This window comes from Equus asinus, chromosome 21, assembly GCF_041296235.1.
Source record: "Equus asinus isolate D_3611 breed Donkey chromosome 21, EquAss-T2T_v2, whole genome shotgun sequence".
NCBI classification, from domain to species: Eukaryota; Metazoa; Chordata; class Mammalia; order Perissodactyla; family Equidae; genus Equus; species Equus asinus.
This window is the reverse complement of record NC_091810.1, coordinates 35,592,995-35,609,125: the sequence shown is the minus strand read 5'-3', so window position 1 is coordinate 35,609,125 and position 16,131 is coordinate 35,592,995. Positions and strand designations below refer to the sequence as shown.

The 16,131-nt window shown below is 41.1% G+C and overlaps 1 protein-coding gene across 39 annotated transcripts in view; it reads right to left on the bottom strand.

Annotated features, from left to right (window-relative positions):
• MAGI1 (membrane associated guanylate kinase, WW and PDZ domain containing 1) overlaps positions 1–16,131 on the bottom strand; it is a 598,403-nt gene that overhangs the window by 37,736 nt on the left and 544,536 nt on the right. For all 39 annotated transcript variants that reach the window (XM_014859300.3, XM_070493532.1, XM_070493531.1 and 36 more), the window contains one exon: positions 4,938–4,969. In XM_014859300.3, the coding sequence (XP_014714786.2) occupies positions 4,938–4,969 (32 nt within the window). The remainder of the gene's footprint in view (positions 1–4,937; positions 4,970–16,131) is intronic.

The window sequence follows — 16,131 nt, the reverse complement described above, 5'->3', positions numbered from 1 at the left end:
GAAAGGGGAGCCACATATCGAGATGGATATTTCCAGTGCCAGCTGTTGTCACTATGCTGGTATTTTTTGAATCAAGATTTTTATTTCTGAATATCAAATCAGAGCCAACTAGGAGGAAAGAAATGGGCTCAATTTTGAAAACTCCATAAAAGTCCTTAGCCACACACTATGGGTGAATTCGTGTCATTTACCAACCTCCCTAGAACGAATGGTTCCCTTACTACTGACAGGCAAGGGAAATAGGGAAGATGCAATGGTTTTTATAAATGGAAACAGGAAAATAAATCAGCTCATCAGTATTTCACAGAATGATTTCAAAACAGAGGTACTTATAAAGTGAGCTGAAAATATTTACTTGGAAGAGCAAATGAATACAGACAGCACTTAGGAGCTTAAATGATGAAGAGAATTCATGTGGCTCAAAAATGACAAATCGATCCATTTTAAAGCAAAATTATTTACAGTTCACTTATCTGCCAAGACTGAAGGCCACTGCAGCAATTTACACGGACAACAGGAAAAACTCCAAGTGCTAATGAGATAGTAGGCCAATGTCATTAAAGGTTGTGCGAAAATCAGAGACTCAAATACAAGGCAAAGCAGAGGATGGTCCTTCTTTTGGTCTCTTTCTTTTATCATTTATGGGTCTAAGGCAAACGATTTCTTCCCAAAAGGCAAGCAAGAGGAGTTAATGGAAAAGAGAAGGAAGGTATTGATTGGATGTGAAAATGAATTTTGGTTCACACTGAATGTTTTAAAGAAATCTAATACAATAGCAAAGTCCATTTTCTAAGGCTCCAAAGGGGTGAGGATTGAGCTGCTGTGAGAAGCGAGAGGCAAGGACCTGCTTAAGTAATCCTGCTCCTTCGCCCATCTGCTACTCTCAATGCTTCTCCCTGTAGCATGGAGGAGCTTTGATGGGTTGTACTACTGCCCTGGTTGTTGGACAAGTGGTATGGGGAAAAGAAGGAAACTAGGTACTGAGACAACTAGGAGAGTCTGAGAAAGAGCCAGGGGACATAAGACTGGAGTTTTCAGGCCAGGGTCACTCACTGTGTACATTATCGAAGATCTCTCCTTCACATCTCTTAATGACTAGTTGTCAGCAATGTCCTTAAGATCCCTTCCAGGGCAAAGAAACAGAGGACAATGGACTAGCAACCTGTCACTATTGCTACCTTTTGGCTTGCTACGAGGTTTCCTACAAAAAGGTTGTTAAAGAGACTGCCCTGCCCCCTGTTCAGTGTGCCCTCTATGGAAACTTGGAGAACTTTTTAGTAACTGGGAAAATTTTGTCTTTTTAGTTAACATGGTATGCTCTCTTTGATCTGACTGTTAACAGCTAAGTAAATAACGCGGTTTCCTATGTTGCTCAGGCTGCTGGGGAACTCCGAAAGATTCCACAGCTCAATCATAGCACCTAACTCAATCTTGGGTCTTTTATATGGCTTTGTACAACTACTTAACTTTGGTTATTATAATTAAGAGCTGAATGATTTTCATTATGTGTGCACTTGGTTCTGTATTATATTTCTGCTTTGTTAACTTTTGGAAGCATATGCTCATCAGACTTTAAGCCCCATGAGGAGGGTCTGTATAGATCTGCCCATTTGTGTGGTTATTGCTTGTCTCCTCCCAGTTCCATGAGGACAGGAATGTTTTCTGTTTTAGTTCCTATTGTATACTGGCAGTGGCTCTGGCGCACAGGGATACTCAATAAATAGTTGTTGAAGGAACAAATGCATAAAGATTTTTGGTGATTTGTGACAATGAATCCTTTTTTTGAAAGGAGCAATCAATAAATCATTTGTTTGTAAGTTCCAGGAAGGTGCTGTGACCATCTTATTTATTATAGTATTTCCGGTACCTTCCACCAAACCTGACACTTAGTAGGTTCTCAATACTACTTCACTAAATAAATGAATGGATGGATGCATGCATGCATGGCTGGATGAGTGGGTAAAAGATGAATGCACAGATGGATGAATGGATAGATGATGGATGGTTAAATGGACAGATGGACAGATGAAGGAAGGGAGAAAGAGAAGGAATGGCTGGGAAGTGAATTAGTGAGAAAACAGGTGAATATGGACTTAAAATTCAGGGTTTGGTATGATATTTAAACTCTCACAGACAAAATCCTTATGTGTTATTTAGACCAAGAGTCTCAGTTAAATAAGTTTCAAGCCAGGATGATTAAATTGGGCCACGGAATCAGTTTCCCAGTGAAGTCTAAAACCTGACAGCAAATATGTCTTATTTTTGTCTCTGCCATTTGGCAGAAAAATCCCTGATGTTGTGGATGTCCAGATATCAAATTAATAAACTTTCATTAAGACACTGCCATTGTCTCCAATGAGTATTAAACCATATATTCAACATTTAAACTAAATCTCGTAGGTGAAATTGCTTATTAAAAGTAAGCTATCCAGGCTATCCAGGAGGGGAAACAAGATCAAAAAGATAAGTCCTTCTGTTCTAATAAAAACCCAACTACTTAATTATTAAGAACATTATTTTGAAAAAAGGTGTGAGGGCGAAAGGAAGCTGTCAGTCACATGACCAAGCCAATAATGTCAGGAGCCTCTAGGAAAAAAGAAAAACCATGGCCTTAGGTAAAGAGAGTATAGTCACAGAGCTGATAGTAAATCTTAGCGTATCACAGGCCAGGCACAATCAGTGTGCATTTCATTACGTAGCCTGCATAACTGACCTTATCTGCCATCATGTGAATGGCTTTCTGGAGCCATGATGTCCAACTTCCCCATGGATTCCCTCCGACCCCACGAGAAAAATCCCATAATCATCTGTCTCTTTGGCAGGACATCATCAACATCCAAACTGGGAAAGGGAAACAGCTTTCAACCCACCTGTACAGAGCTCCCACTGATCACAGATGTTAGCAAAGCTCCACTGGCAACAGCAGACCTTGGCAGATATCCCCCAAATTTTGTACAGCAGCTTCCAGAGCGTGCCAACAATGCTGTGAAACCCATCATCCCTGTCCTGGCACAGAAATCAGGGCAGGACCAGCCCCAAGCTGGGGGCTCATTCTTTCCTAACCCAGCAACACATCAGTCTCTTAGCTTGTGGTAATTAAGAGCCAGCAGACTGTGGGCAAAGCAGTTAAGAGAGCTTTTTTTCTAGGAATGCAGCCTGAGTAATTGGCTTGCTGCTTGCTAATGACATGACTTCTACAAAAATAAACTGTCATAGGGAATTCTCTTAACTGACTTGGTGAATGCAGGCTCTCTACCTGTCTGATACCCTGTGAGTTCAGCAGGGAATTCCAAAATACTTTGGGGAAGAAGAGATGCAAATGAATCTCCAAAAATCCTCCTGCACAGTTAAGTTTAAATGGGATGCAAAACAAAAAAAGACACCTTGCTACCTGATGTCATGCTGCCTGCACAAAACTGCCCTCTCTCCCCCTGTATGCTCCTTGTCAAGACTCCATTCCACGTGGAGTGTGTAAAATAAGTCCACGCATCACAGAGCATGGTTGGGGATGGGGAAGAAAAAAGGAGGGTTCCCTCTAATTCAAGGCTCATGTGACACATCTTCTAGATTTGATTCTATTTTTCTGAAGGCTGAATAGGTTTCTGACTATGACCCAGGGATGGGGAGACACGTGCATGCATGTGAAAAAACACACACACACACACACACACACACAGGTTTTAGCATCTCTGTGGTTCCAACATGGGCTCCGACCAGCACTTTTCTGCCTGGATCTTAACACAAACTGACAAGGAAGGAGCCCTGAAGTCACATGTTCCAATCACCATGGCACTATGCCATTGGAATCACATCAATTATTGCAGACTTTCTCTTTGGAGAACTTAGATGTGGGGCTTCAGAATGCAGGAAGCTCCCTCTTTCATCTTAATAAACTTCTGCCTCTCACAGCCAGGCTTGGAGACAGGTGGAAGGAATTCAGCTGCAGCACCATGAGCTGCAAAGTTTTAAAGGTTCTCCCTTCCTGGATGGCAGAAGGCTGCAGATTTTCCCTCGCCCAAATATTCAAGCCACATGGTAGTACCCCTCTCTATCCCAATGTTAATGAATTGGGAAGCCTCTTCCACCCGGATCAATTTCACAGGCATCCGAGTTCCAGATTTTGAGTTTTTAAGTAGCATTTTAATCTGTTGCCAGTGCCCCAGGAGCAGAACCTCACACTACCAAACAAAACACTACAGCCTCTAAGCTATTAGCTAACATGTCAACTAGGTAATGCATCTTCAGGGAAACCAGATTAGAAAGGACAGCAAAACATTGATTTTTTTTTTTTTTTAAAGAATCCTATACCTGCAGCATAATGCTGCTAAAGCTAGCAAAACAACAAAGGACATTTCCACAGCAAGGAAATGTCTTATTCTTAGGGCTGGGGCACTGAACATCGTTCCATGTGAGCATGGACACCTATACAGGGCATAGCCATTCTTCCTTAAACCTACAGGCTTTTAAATTTTGTGAACAGTTCATCATCCAGTGGACAAGAAAGCTCAAGGAGAGAATCTACTCATGCAAACGGCTGGAAACACCAGTTGACAGCAATGCTACCCGGTTAGCAGGTGGAGTTTTTTGGTTTTTTTTTTTCCCCTCCCAAAGGAAACGATAGCATTTGTATCAAGTTAAAACATCTAAGAAACTCATCTATTTGAATGAGAGTTGTGATGCATTTACATAGAGAAGATTCCAACCATGAATTCTTTCTCCTGGCTCCTGCAGCCTGCCCACAAATCACTAGACAGTTCAAGACAAACCCAAATACCTTCTATAGCAAACAGATCCCCAGAACTCAATATAAGGAGCCCCCGTCCAGTTTCCCCCATCCACTCTAAAACACATTTAGTGAAGTCAAGCCAGACCGCGTCCCCTCCCACCACCTGCCCCCCTGCCCCCAAACAAGCACTAAGTAACTGACAAGTCCTTACCGACTTTGGGCTCTTCTTGGGAACGGGCAGCCCTGGAAAAAATGCAACAAGGAGGGGAGAGGGGAAGAAATCATTAGCATATAAATGTTACCTTTTCCTTAAAGAATAATCCCCAGGTGTTTCATGGCAACCTAGCCATCTGCAGAGTTATGTCAGATTTCTCCCCTAGCATCGGAGTTAGCAGGCTGTTCATATCGAATCAAAGCAGAGGGAGGAGGAGAGCGAGAGGCAGGAGATCTATCTGCATTAGCTATGCTGACTTGTACTGCAGCAGCCTGGAGGCTGGGAAAAGAAATTCACAGACCTCAGCGGCCTGGGAAATTGAACACTTGGACAGAATCTCAAATGCTCTTCTGGATTAAGAGAGACTTAACTTACAATTAAGTCCAGGATATTTCCTTTCCACTCGATCCACTTGTCAATTGAAGCGGACCAATCAGGAGAGAGGAAGGGGTGTATATTTAGTTTCAGAGGAGTACATGGTTAAAATTAAAATTTTTTCCTTTTTTTGGTCTTTTCTTTCTTTTTTTCTCTCTGCCTTTCAGGAGAGGGAATGCCTTCTTTATCTGGATGAGCCAAACACCAAAACAAAGACAGATGCTCTTTTGCCAGCACAGAACACAAATCCAAGTCCGTCTAGGACCCACTCCGGATCCTCGGCACACCTCTCAATACCTGTCAGTCATCCAAGCAAACTCCTATTCAGCTTGGACTCGAGCTGGGACTAGACCCTTAAGGGGAAAGCAGGTCGTTTGGGAGTGAAAAAGAGAAATTTCACAGAGCCGAGAGAAAAACATAATAATGGAGAAAGAGAAAAGGCAGAGGAGAGAGAGGTGGTCTCTGAACCTGGCTGGCTCTTCCAAAATCCTGTCCTTAGTGGGAGGGTGAGAGCTGGAAGGGACTCTGATCTCCTCACTTCTAGGAAAGTCAGCAGTAATTAAGGGCAGGCTTATGGGAAATCTACCACCAGGGGAGTGCAGCAAAGGAGGGCTAGAATGGAAAATAAAACCACATATTGGTATTTCAAAAGTAATCGTTTCTGCAAGCTGCCCTTTCATTTTCAATTTTTAAAATTTCTTATTTGAGCAAAGGTTAGAATGCAAAACGCAGATTCCATCTGTATTAGGCACAAAAGATACACTTAGGAGCTCATGATTTTGCACTGAAAACTTCAACCTTTTTTAGACAGTGATCCCTATATGTAGGGTGATGATTTCAACTCTTTTGGAAGGGGCTTGTCAAACCATGAGCCTTGCTAAGTTCAGCGCAAGTCACGCGAGGCCATGGAAGTGGGTGGGCAGGAGGAAGGCACCCAGAGGAGCACGACAGAAGTGCCCAGTGCAAGGAGCCATGATAGGAATTCCTTGTCCTCAAAGGCATAGGGGCAGTTTTCTGGCAGAGCTCATCAGAGCTTCAGAACGAGGTCACTGCGGTCTGGCAGAGTGGCTCTCAGACTTCAGAGTGTAGAAGGAGCACTTGGCAGCTTGTTAAAAACACAGAATCCCTGGGCTTCACCCTCAGGGGCCCAGGAATCTGCAGTATGAGCAAATATTCCAGGAGATTCTGATGCGGACCACATTTAAGGAAACTATGATATGGTAGAAAGAGTATTTACCCATTCAAGTCAGGCAACCTTCAGGAAGTTGCTTTAGAGCCCTTTATGCCTCAGTTTCTCAATTTATGAAATAGAGATAATAAGCCTCACTTCACCAGATGCTTGTGATAATTAAACAGCAAAATCTTTAAAAGCCTTGTACTTGGCACAGAGTAGGCCCTCAAATGTCCACCCCTTTCACCTTCCTGTGCTAATTCACACCATTCAGAAAGGCAGTGGTTATGGTTATCTTACTGTAACTAGGGAAAATCATTTGCTAAGCATGTGAAAATATAAAAACTATTGTAGAGGAAATATTTTACCAATGGATGAGAATAACTGTGTTGAGCAATTTAGATATGTCATTATTCTCAAAAACAATTATGAGGTGCTTTTATTTGTTCATTAATGTGATTCCCTTAAGGAATTTTATCAAGTTATATTAGTGTGAGTCATTGTATACAGTTCAAAATTATACAATATTACATCTTTAAATTCACACTTTTCCCTAATTCAGACCGACCTTCTTGGTTATCTGGAATAAGCAATGTTTTACTGTAGTTAGCTTCTATTAGGCTTGACTTCACCCAGGATCCCAATGATCTTCTACAAAAATCTGTAAAGAATCCCCAATTAAGCAGGAAAGGAGTCAAGGAAAATGGCTTCAATCCACACTCTGCTAATCCTTTATAAGACTCTGACCATCCTCAAGTCCCTATCCCTTAAGATTTTCATATATAAAATAAAGGGCACTTTCCATTCTCTATCATAAGAAACACGTGCACACACATTCAAAGGTGCATGTACAAAGATGTGCACTGCAGCACTGACAGTACAAAGGAAACCCAGAAACGACTAGATGTTCTAAATAAGCTGTGGGACAGCCAACTTATAAAGCAGTCTGCAGAGGTTGAAAGGAATGAGCTTTCTGTTTGGGTAACAACATGGATAATCTCCACATCATAATGTTGAGTGAAAACGACACGCTGCAGAATGACAGGTACAGGAGGAGACGGGGATTAAACATACTCAAACACACTCACAGCATCTACCCTCCATGACTGTCTACACCAAACTGAGAAGTGGGATATTTCTGGGGGGACAAGGAGGACCAGAGATCAGAGGGGTTAATTTCAGCAGATTTTATCCTTAATCTAGAATTCTTTTTCAAGAACACCATTTTCACATCTTGCTGAGGCAATAAAATATTAATTTAAAAACAAACATTAATTAACTAACAGCCCTTCCGTTAATTGTACAAAGCCAACCAGTCTGAAGCACATGGGGGTCATCAGTTATAGTCTGTTTCCTCTGAGGAAGCAGTCCATGGAACATTCGAAAAGATCTCAGCTCAACTGACACAATGTTTTATTTTACAACAAATAAAAACTTCTTTGAATTTAAAGAGGGATTTGTTCCTCTTGGCTAGCCAGTTGCTGAAAACCTTCTTTTTATATAAAAAGCCATACCTTTTACAGGAGCCAAAAGTAGCCAGAAATTAGTATTTAAAAAGTAAAAAAAAATCAGGAGACTGCACTTCACCGTTTTTTTTTAAAAAAAGAAATCAGATTTGTTTTAGGTCTATATACTCATTAAATCAAAATCTAATGAATATGAATGCTGGAACAAAACTCCTGATTACAATTCATAATTTACTTTAGCCAAAACTACTCAGATGTATTAAAAACAGCATGGAGACCTAATGGAAAACACTCAAAAAAGGTCACTGTTAGGCAGAGTTCTCCAAGACTTAGAAATCAGAGGATGTGGCTCTTGTCTAGCTAGAGTTGACCGCAAGGCTATCCATACTGGATAGGTGACAGAAAGCAACAGGATCCCACACTTCATGGCACATCAGTGGTCTTCCTTAGGACAAGTGCACACTTTGTGTTCCCAGTGACAGCAGGAAGCGTGTGTTGTATAAACTGTATCACATATTACATATGAGGCATATGGGCAGAAACAGCACCATCTTAGTGAGCTCGTCTGTTCCCTTCAGGGAAAGGAAGGGCAACTTTGAGAAGAAGCAGAAGAAAGAGTCCACAGATGGCACCATCTGCTCTTAGAGCCTAGAAGGTGACAAAGGCTCTTCAGAGGGATCCCAGAAAACTTTTACAGGGAAGTACACATTCAAAGTATGAGTCTTAAGTGTGATATAGAGAAGTGGGAAAAGCTTGCGACCTGAATTTCTAAAGTTCTCAATGAAAAAGGTGTCCCTTTGGAGAAAACAACTGGCAAATTCTCTGCCAGTGACTCGGGTTGACCAATTAACACGAGGGGGAGGAATCTCTTTCCTTTTAAATAACAAGGTCATAAACTACGCTACTGAACAGGTTCTCATGTAACTAAATGACAAATGTTATTCTTGGTGAAATTTTATAATGGTTGTACACAAAAATTTATACGAAAAAAGTAAATATGTAACAGAATACACACGGATTTGGAAACAAGGACTAGGAAGGTTATACACCAAAACAAGTGTGTTCTTCGGCTCAGGGGATCTTGGATGGCTTTATTACCTCTTTTAGTATCTTCAAGAAAAGCTTTATTTATTTAAGAACACATACATACACACACACACAGATACCACAGTAAACCAAAGTCTGTACTGCCTTTTTAAGTAAGATGAAAGCAGCAAATTTCAGAACATTTTATTGCACTTTTAAATCTCTAGAGCCATCACTAACCTCTACATCCTTCCAGAGTTGCTTACTTTTTCCCAAAATGAATATATACATATACAGTTTCTTTAAGCACTCTGTTGAGATTAAGACTTCTGTTTGTTCTACTGACTAAAGGGAAATGGGAAAGACTTGGAGAGCTAGCTCAGCTAGCAGGGGAAGCCAAACAGAAGCCAAGCACTACCAATTCCGCACTGAGTTCAACAAAACTCGAGTTGCTAGGAAAGAGATTGGACTTCCCTGGACCAAATTCTTTCTAGGTTTAAAGCAAGTGAGAATGTCAATCAACCTTTCTAACCGAAAGAATAGAGAAAAATTGTGCAAAGGACTTTGAAGGGGTGAATCCTAATGTCAGTGTCATATGCAAAATAGGTCTTCAAATAATAAAAATGTATTATGTCATCATGATATTCATTCCCCTCTGCACTTGGTTTCTAGATTTGAGCATTTTAATACAAACATTTTGGTTTCCTCCTCAGTGTTCTAACAAACATTATGTTGCTAATCAATGTCATTGAACACATGGGATTGTTTAGAGTTTTGCAAAGGAAAATGTTGCATTAGAACTGGTGTCCTGGATCTGAATCAGGCATTGCAATGTGCAAGGAGCAGGGAACTGTTATGTATATTTAGAGAAAGAAAGAGACACACAGTTAGGTAGTTCGTGGAGACCACTGAAAGCTATGGAAAAGAGAAGGCTCAGAACCTGCTCTTATGTTCCAAAGAGTTAGTAAGACTGCTCCTGAGCACATTTTCATCTCAGACCCCACCAGCTTTGTCTCTTATTCTAAAATCTATCAATACATAATCCTAACTGTAGGACCCAAAAATTATAGCTGACTTTAACTCAGTTAACCCATCATTAGGAGTCTGTATTAAGGAAATAATCAGAGAGTCTCACAAAGATTTATATAAAAAGATGTTCAACACAGTATTACATAAAGAAGATAAAAATTGAAAACAATCTGAACTTCCAAAAACAGAGGACTGAGCAAACATATTGTCATACCAACAAGATAAAAAATTACAAATCCATTAAAAATGCGCACGATCAAGAATATTTAGTGGCAAGGAAAAATAGAAATGATATAAGACGTGAAAAGCAGGATAAAAACTGCACATAGAATATAAGCTCATTGTTAAAAAATAGATATATGTATATATCACACACATAGATCATACACCCAAAGACTAGAAGGCAAGGCATTAAAACATTGTTTCTGAATGCTAGGATTAACAGGTGATTCATATTCTTATTTTCAGTATTTTCCAAGTTTTCTAGATTTTTCCTATAATACAGCTATAATCATAAAGCGCCAAGCATGACTGAAGGTCGCAGCTGCACTGTGTGTGCTTGGACAATGGTATGTACCTATTGGCTTCAGTGCAGTGCTAGATAAAAAATAACTGGAGTTTGTTCTAGCTCTGTCTTGGCTCAATGACTGCCATTCCTACTCAAGTGTCTGTGCTGCTAAATTACTGGGCCATGGCCTTGATTGAAAATGGGAGAAAAAGCTGCTTGAGCCTCTCTCAAGCAAAGCTACACAAAAACACAATTTTGCATATAATTTCAAGGAGTCTCTGAAGCCTTGGCCAGTGACCTTGAGAAGCCCATTTGACTGGGGCCTACGATCCTCAGGTTAAATCATACTTGTCCAACCACATGGCTCTGGTGTTAGATCCAATGCCTAGGGTGAGGCTACCTTCAGCTAAGTTTGTGCCTCTAAAAAGGACTGCAGGTATAAAATGTTGTATCTGCAAGTAGGGACAAGGAGAAGGAACGGGAAAAGTTTCATTGCTTGCTTCTCCTTCCTCTTTCTTGGGAAGATTTAAAGAGCACATCGAAAAAAATTTTGATGAGAGAAACTGCATTAAAGAACACACCAGAATACTAACAGTTATCAGCAAAAATCCTGCTGCATGAAAAGATAATGAGCCTAGTAGGTAACGCTTTTACTGGGGAGGGGGGATTAGTATGACGATGAATCAGAATACTAAGAGATCAAGGAGGTACAGATGTGGAGGGATGCAGGAAAGACAGAGTGAGAAAATCTGAGATTTCCCCGGCAACACGGAATTGATAGTTATTTGACTGCAAACCAGTGGCTCTAAACAATTAACATTAATGACCAGTAACCCTTCTCAAGAAAGCCATCTGCATCACTCTCTGCCAGCCAGTTTTTTGTTTGTTTAATACAGAATATATAAACCATGAAATAAATTTAAACTGCCCTCACCTTACCGATAAAATGCTAAGGACAGTCCAGAAAACCAGAAAAGGAAGGTACAGTCATCAGCCCTAACATTTTCCACTGAGGGCAGGAGGGAAAACAAGGAAAATTCACTCACTCATTTAACCAAACTGTGCTGAGGGCTACTATGTGCCAGGAGCTGGCATTAAATAAAGCAATGAACGAGACCCACAAGGACCTGTTTTCACAGTGCTCACATTCCGTAGGGCAACAGAGAATAAACAATTTAGCAAATAATTTCAGAGTGATAACTTGAGTGATGAAAATGAAGCAGGATAATGGAATAGGCCATGCTGGGATGCACAGCTCCTTTATACTGGGTGGTCAAACACGTCTTTCTTGAAGAGACAGTATTTGAGCTAAGACCTGAAGCATGTGAAGGAACCAGCCATGTGACTATTCATCCATACAAGATTTATTGAGCTCTGCCATATGCTTAGGGAAGCACTACTGAAGAGACAAAGGTAAATCAGACATGGCGCTGACCTGGACGAGTTCATCGTCTGTCTTAAGGAGAAAGAAGCAAAGTGACGGTTATAATTCAGTGTGGTCAGTGCTAAGTGCCATGACAGAAGAAAGCACTGTTGCTCTTGGGAGCAGGTGAAAAGAAAGGTAATCCAATGTGAAGAAGAGGGCAGAAGGGATGAGCTGAACGCTGAAGGAGGGCCAGCATTTAATCACGGGGTCAAGGGGCTGGGAGCAAGAGGCAGTGATTGATGCTTGATTGAATAATGATGATGACCTTTTTTAAAGCTCAATCAGTGTGTCAGCATAAACTCAAGGCCAAGTTTAAACTAGAGTACATTCTCACTGAAGGACCTTACAAACACTATATATCACAAAATTGAATCCATAAAACAAAATGAAAAATAGTTCTAGCTTAGACACATTTGATTTTTTTCTCCTTCCTCTGGCCAAATACCATCATCAACCCTGTGGTGTAATTTTTCAATGCAAATATGATACCAGCCGCCAAGAACAGGAGCATCAGACCCAATGTCTCCAAAAAGATGAAGACATTCTTTCCTTTGGGGACCTAATAACGGTCATTATGAAATATTATGGCCATCATAATTTAGAGAGATGGTTGGACTTCAGATGTCTGGAATAAGTAGCTCCCAATGCTATGTCAGTTGGCATTTTGTTAAGAAGATTAAGAATATAGTTGTACAGCTTTACAGCTACGGAGAAACCTGCTTCAATTACACAGTACATATAGCCTAATAAATATGTCCCAAAGAGAAATAAATGGCTTGCAAGGCTGGTGATTGCTAATGGTTTACAGAGCCTTTCACCTCAAAGTCATAAGCCTTGAACTGGCACAGGTGAGGAGAGACCTGAAGTCATTAATACTTTGGGCTGCTCAAAAACCTACGTAAGATGGATGGATTGTCATCATGCAATTCCTAAGAGAGAAATGGTCACTTCAGAAAAGGTGTCACTGAAATAACATAGATAGTCTTGTTGTGGACTCCCAAGAACACCCTGAAAGGTGAAAAACTTGGCTTCTCATTTGTAAAAAAAGAATCTTCAAAAGCAAGGGCTGATGCAAAAGTAACAAGAACTGAGAGCTTGCCTGTGACAAACGTTTATTCTTCATAACTGCTGTCTGATTTAATTTCTAATATCATCCCTATTTTAAAGATGAGAAAATTGAGACACTGATGATTAAGTAACATGGCCAAGGTCACACAGTCAGGTGAGCGGCTGAAAGGAGATTTGGTCTAATGCCAAGCTTTCCTTTTAAACACTGAACTATACAGTCGCAAAGGCGCTTAATCCACTTTGGATCATAGCCCACTATGAAGGGATTAAAACAACAGTGTTTGTACGTACAAAATGCATTCATAGAAAACTTTGCATACAGCTTCACAGACTACATAGATATCAACCTATAGGTCAATTGGTCAAGGTATCTTGGATCCATAATTGTGAGGTGAACTAAGGAAAAGAGTTTCCTTTCTACAGATATCATGGGAGTCTAGGTGTAGTCAGTCAAGGTCTCAACATGTCTCTGAGAATCTACTCCAAGTCAAAGTACCTAAATCATTGATCATTCAAGGCTACATACGCTAAAAATATAAGACAAGTCTGAACTGGGGGCAGGGAAGCAAGTCTCTAAAGCTACACATGTAACAGGTGGGCTGGGCACCAAGCCCTATGAAATACAGTTTCAAAAGTGGGTAGGAGCTTTTTCTAGCTTGCAAATGTATTCTGACACTACCTGACTAACAAGATTTTTTTAAAAAATTGGGAGTAGGGAAAAAGATGGAGTGAGTCAGAAGGAGAGTGAGTTATGGCTTCTTCTCTCCAGAAGGGGAAAGAAAAAAAATCGTCAAGTTACAAAGACCACTAATTTGTCATGATGTACCATGAGGCCAATTTTTCTTCTCCAGGGAATATCACCAGCAAGAGCTACTTTTTAAGGGTAGAATTAAGCCAGTTTCTCAAAATGTTCCAGGAAATCTCTCTAACTCTGTGTGGGTTGGAAATATTTGTAATTAGGCTGTTTAGGCATAGGGTCTTGCCTCACTCCATAAATGCTTCCACCTCTGAGGAAGACTTTCTAACTGCCCGACTGACAGCTTCACCCTTCTACCGCCTATATTTCCAGTCTGAATTGCTCACTGTGCAAATGCTTACGAGATGACCCTGCTACCCATTCCCCTTATTGACAGCCTATAGAAATTTCTCTGGACTAGGAGACTACTTCTGGCCTGGAAGCTCCAAGGCAGTTCCTCCAAAGTTGAAAGTTTGATTTTCAGCTGCATAGGATGTATGGGGGGGATTATGAAACAATAGCTCAAAATAGTTCATTGAAAGAAAACACCAAAAAGGATTCCTTTTCTGGGTTGGAAAAACAGGATGCTGTGTGGGCCCTTATTTTAAGGTCACTGGCTGCAAACGGAAACCTATCCCTGTAATTGGTGCTGAGAAGCTTGTAGGTTAAAAAAATATATGCCAGGATCCCTGACTTTTAGGTTGACTCTTATCTTGGCTGCTTATTTTTAGCAATGCTAAGTTAGGCACAGGACCAAACAAGAGATCTAGGACAGTATCCCAAATTTTATCCCTACAGGACACCAAACTCCTAAAATTTAAGCACCCTCTTGAGGCTGCTTTATCTCTCCCACCACATACATTTCCAAAACGTATCCTGGATCCATCCATGTGAGTCCATCTCCACTGCCACCACTTTTTCTTGCCTAGATGACTACAAAAGCCTAAAAACTGATCTCTGCTTTATTCTTCATCCCCGTTCATCCATTATCCACTCAGAAGCCAGAGACATCTTTCTACAGCATAAATCAGGTTATATGGTCTCCCAGCTCCATGTCCCTGTGGCTTCCCAACACAGTTTCGATGAAACACCAGCCCTTTTCTGTGTCCCACAAAGCCCTCTGTGATCTGACCCTGCTTGCCTCTTTAACTTTATTTCCACTCCTCTTCCCCTTGCCCATCTGCTCCAGCCAGACTGGCACTCTCCACTTCTGGGCTAATTCCTTTCATTCCTCTAGGCATTTTCACTGGCTGTTCCCTCTGCCTGGAACACCCTGCCTGCAGATCCACGTGTGGGTGTCTTCTCATCACTCAGGGCTCTCCTCCAACATCACTTCTTCAGAGAAGCCATCCAGGGATCCAGGCCATCAGCAGATCTGAAGTGAAGCAGATCTTTCTTGTCACACTTTATTTACACAGCCCAGTTTCTTTGTTTTCATAGACCCTATGACTCTCTAAAATTATTTTGTTTATTGTTTATTGTTATCATTTACTACGTAAATGTCATATCAATGTACATATCAATTACTATGTAAGTGTGATCATTTACTAGTCCCCAGCCCTAGAACATTATCTGGTCTCGTTCAATAAACATCCTGCCAATGAACGCGTGAGCGTGCGGAGCTCATGAAGTGCGTTTGTGTGGTGAGGGCTGTAGGAAGAGCTGATGAGGCGAAGGGGAGGGGCGGCTTGGCCTTTCTTTTGATCACCCTCATCACTGCTGTGACTACTTAACAGCTCTTGATCCTTGGGCTGCTCTTTGATTTACTAGTGAGCTGCCAGGCTCGGCTCCACTCACCGCTGCCTCCCTCCGTGCAGAGAGCAAGGTTCTGCTGTGCCACCTTGCGTTCTAAATTCCCATCACAACGGATGGCTCATGTCTCAGAATTAACGGAAGCCTCATAAAGAAATCCAAACCCTACGGCTCCTAGCCCCAGCAAAGGGATATGTTCTCAGGGACTCTGTGAGAGTCCAAATAATTCTTCAGTTCAGGATATCTTCAAGTCTTTCCTTTGAAAAGCACCTTTTATGACAATACTGAGGGAAAAGGTTTCAAATGCCTCGCCCTTCCCCACAAAAAGCAAGCAAAGACTGATGAAAAAGATATTTCAGTTCCTTGTCTTCAGCCAAATCCATGAATCTCTTGAGTAGTTTTAACAGCCTTATTCGTGTGACAATCACTTTTCTATCAAAACGTACTTCTGCAAAATTGGAGGGAAATCTTCCCGTTTGCTCTGTAAGGGCATCTATTATTTGGCCATTTCAATTAACTTTATCATCAAACTGCTTAATTGCGACTGAAGCCACCCCTGGCACCATAACAAACTCTACTCTAATCTCTTAAATTTAGGAAATCATATTAGCCTTAGAAAGCATAGGTCGTGGTT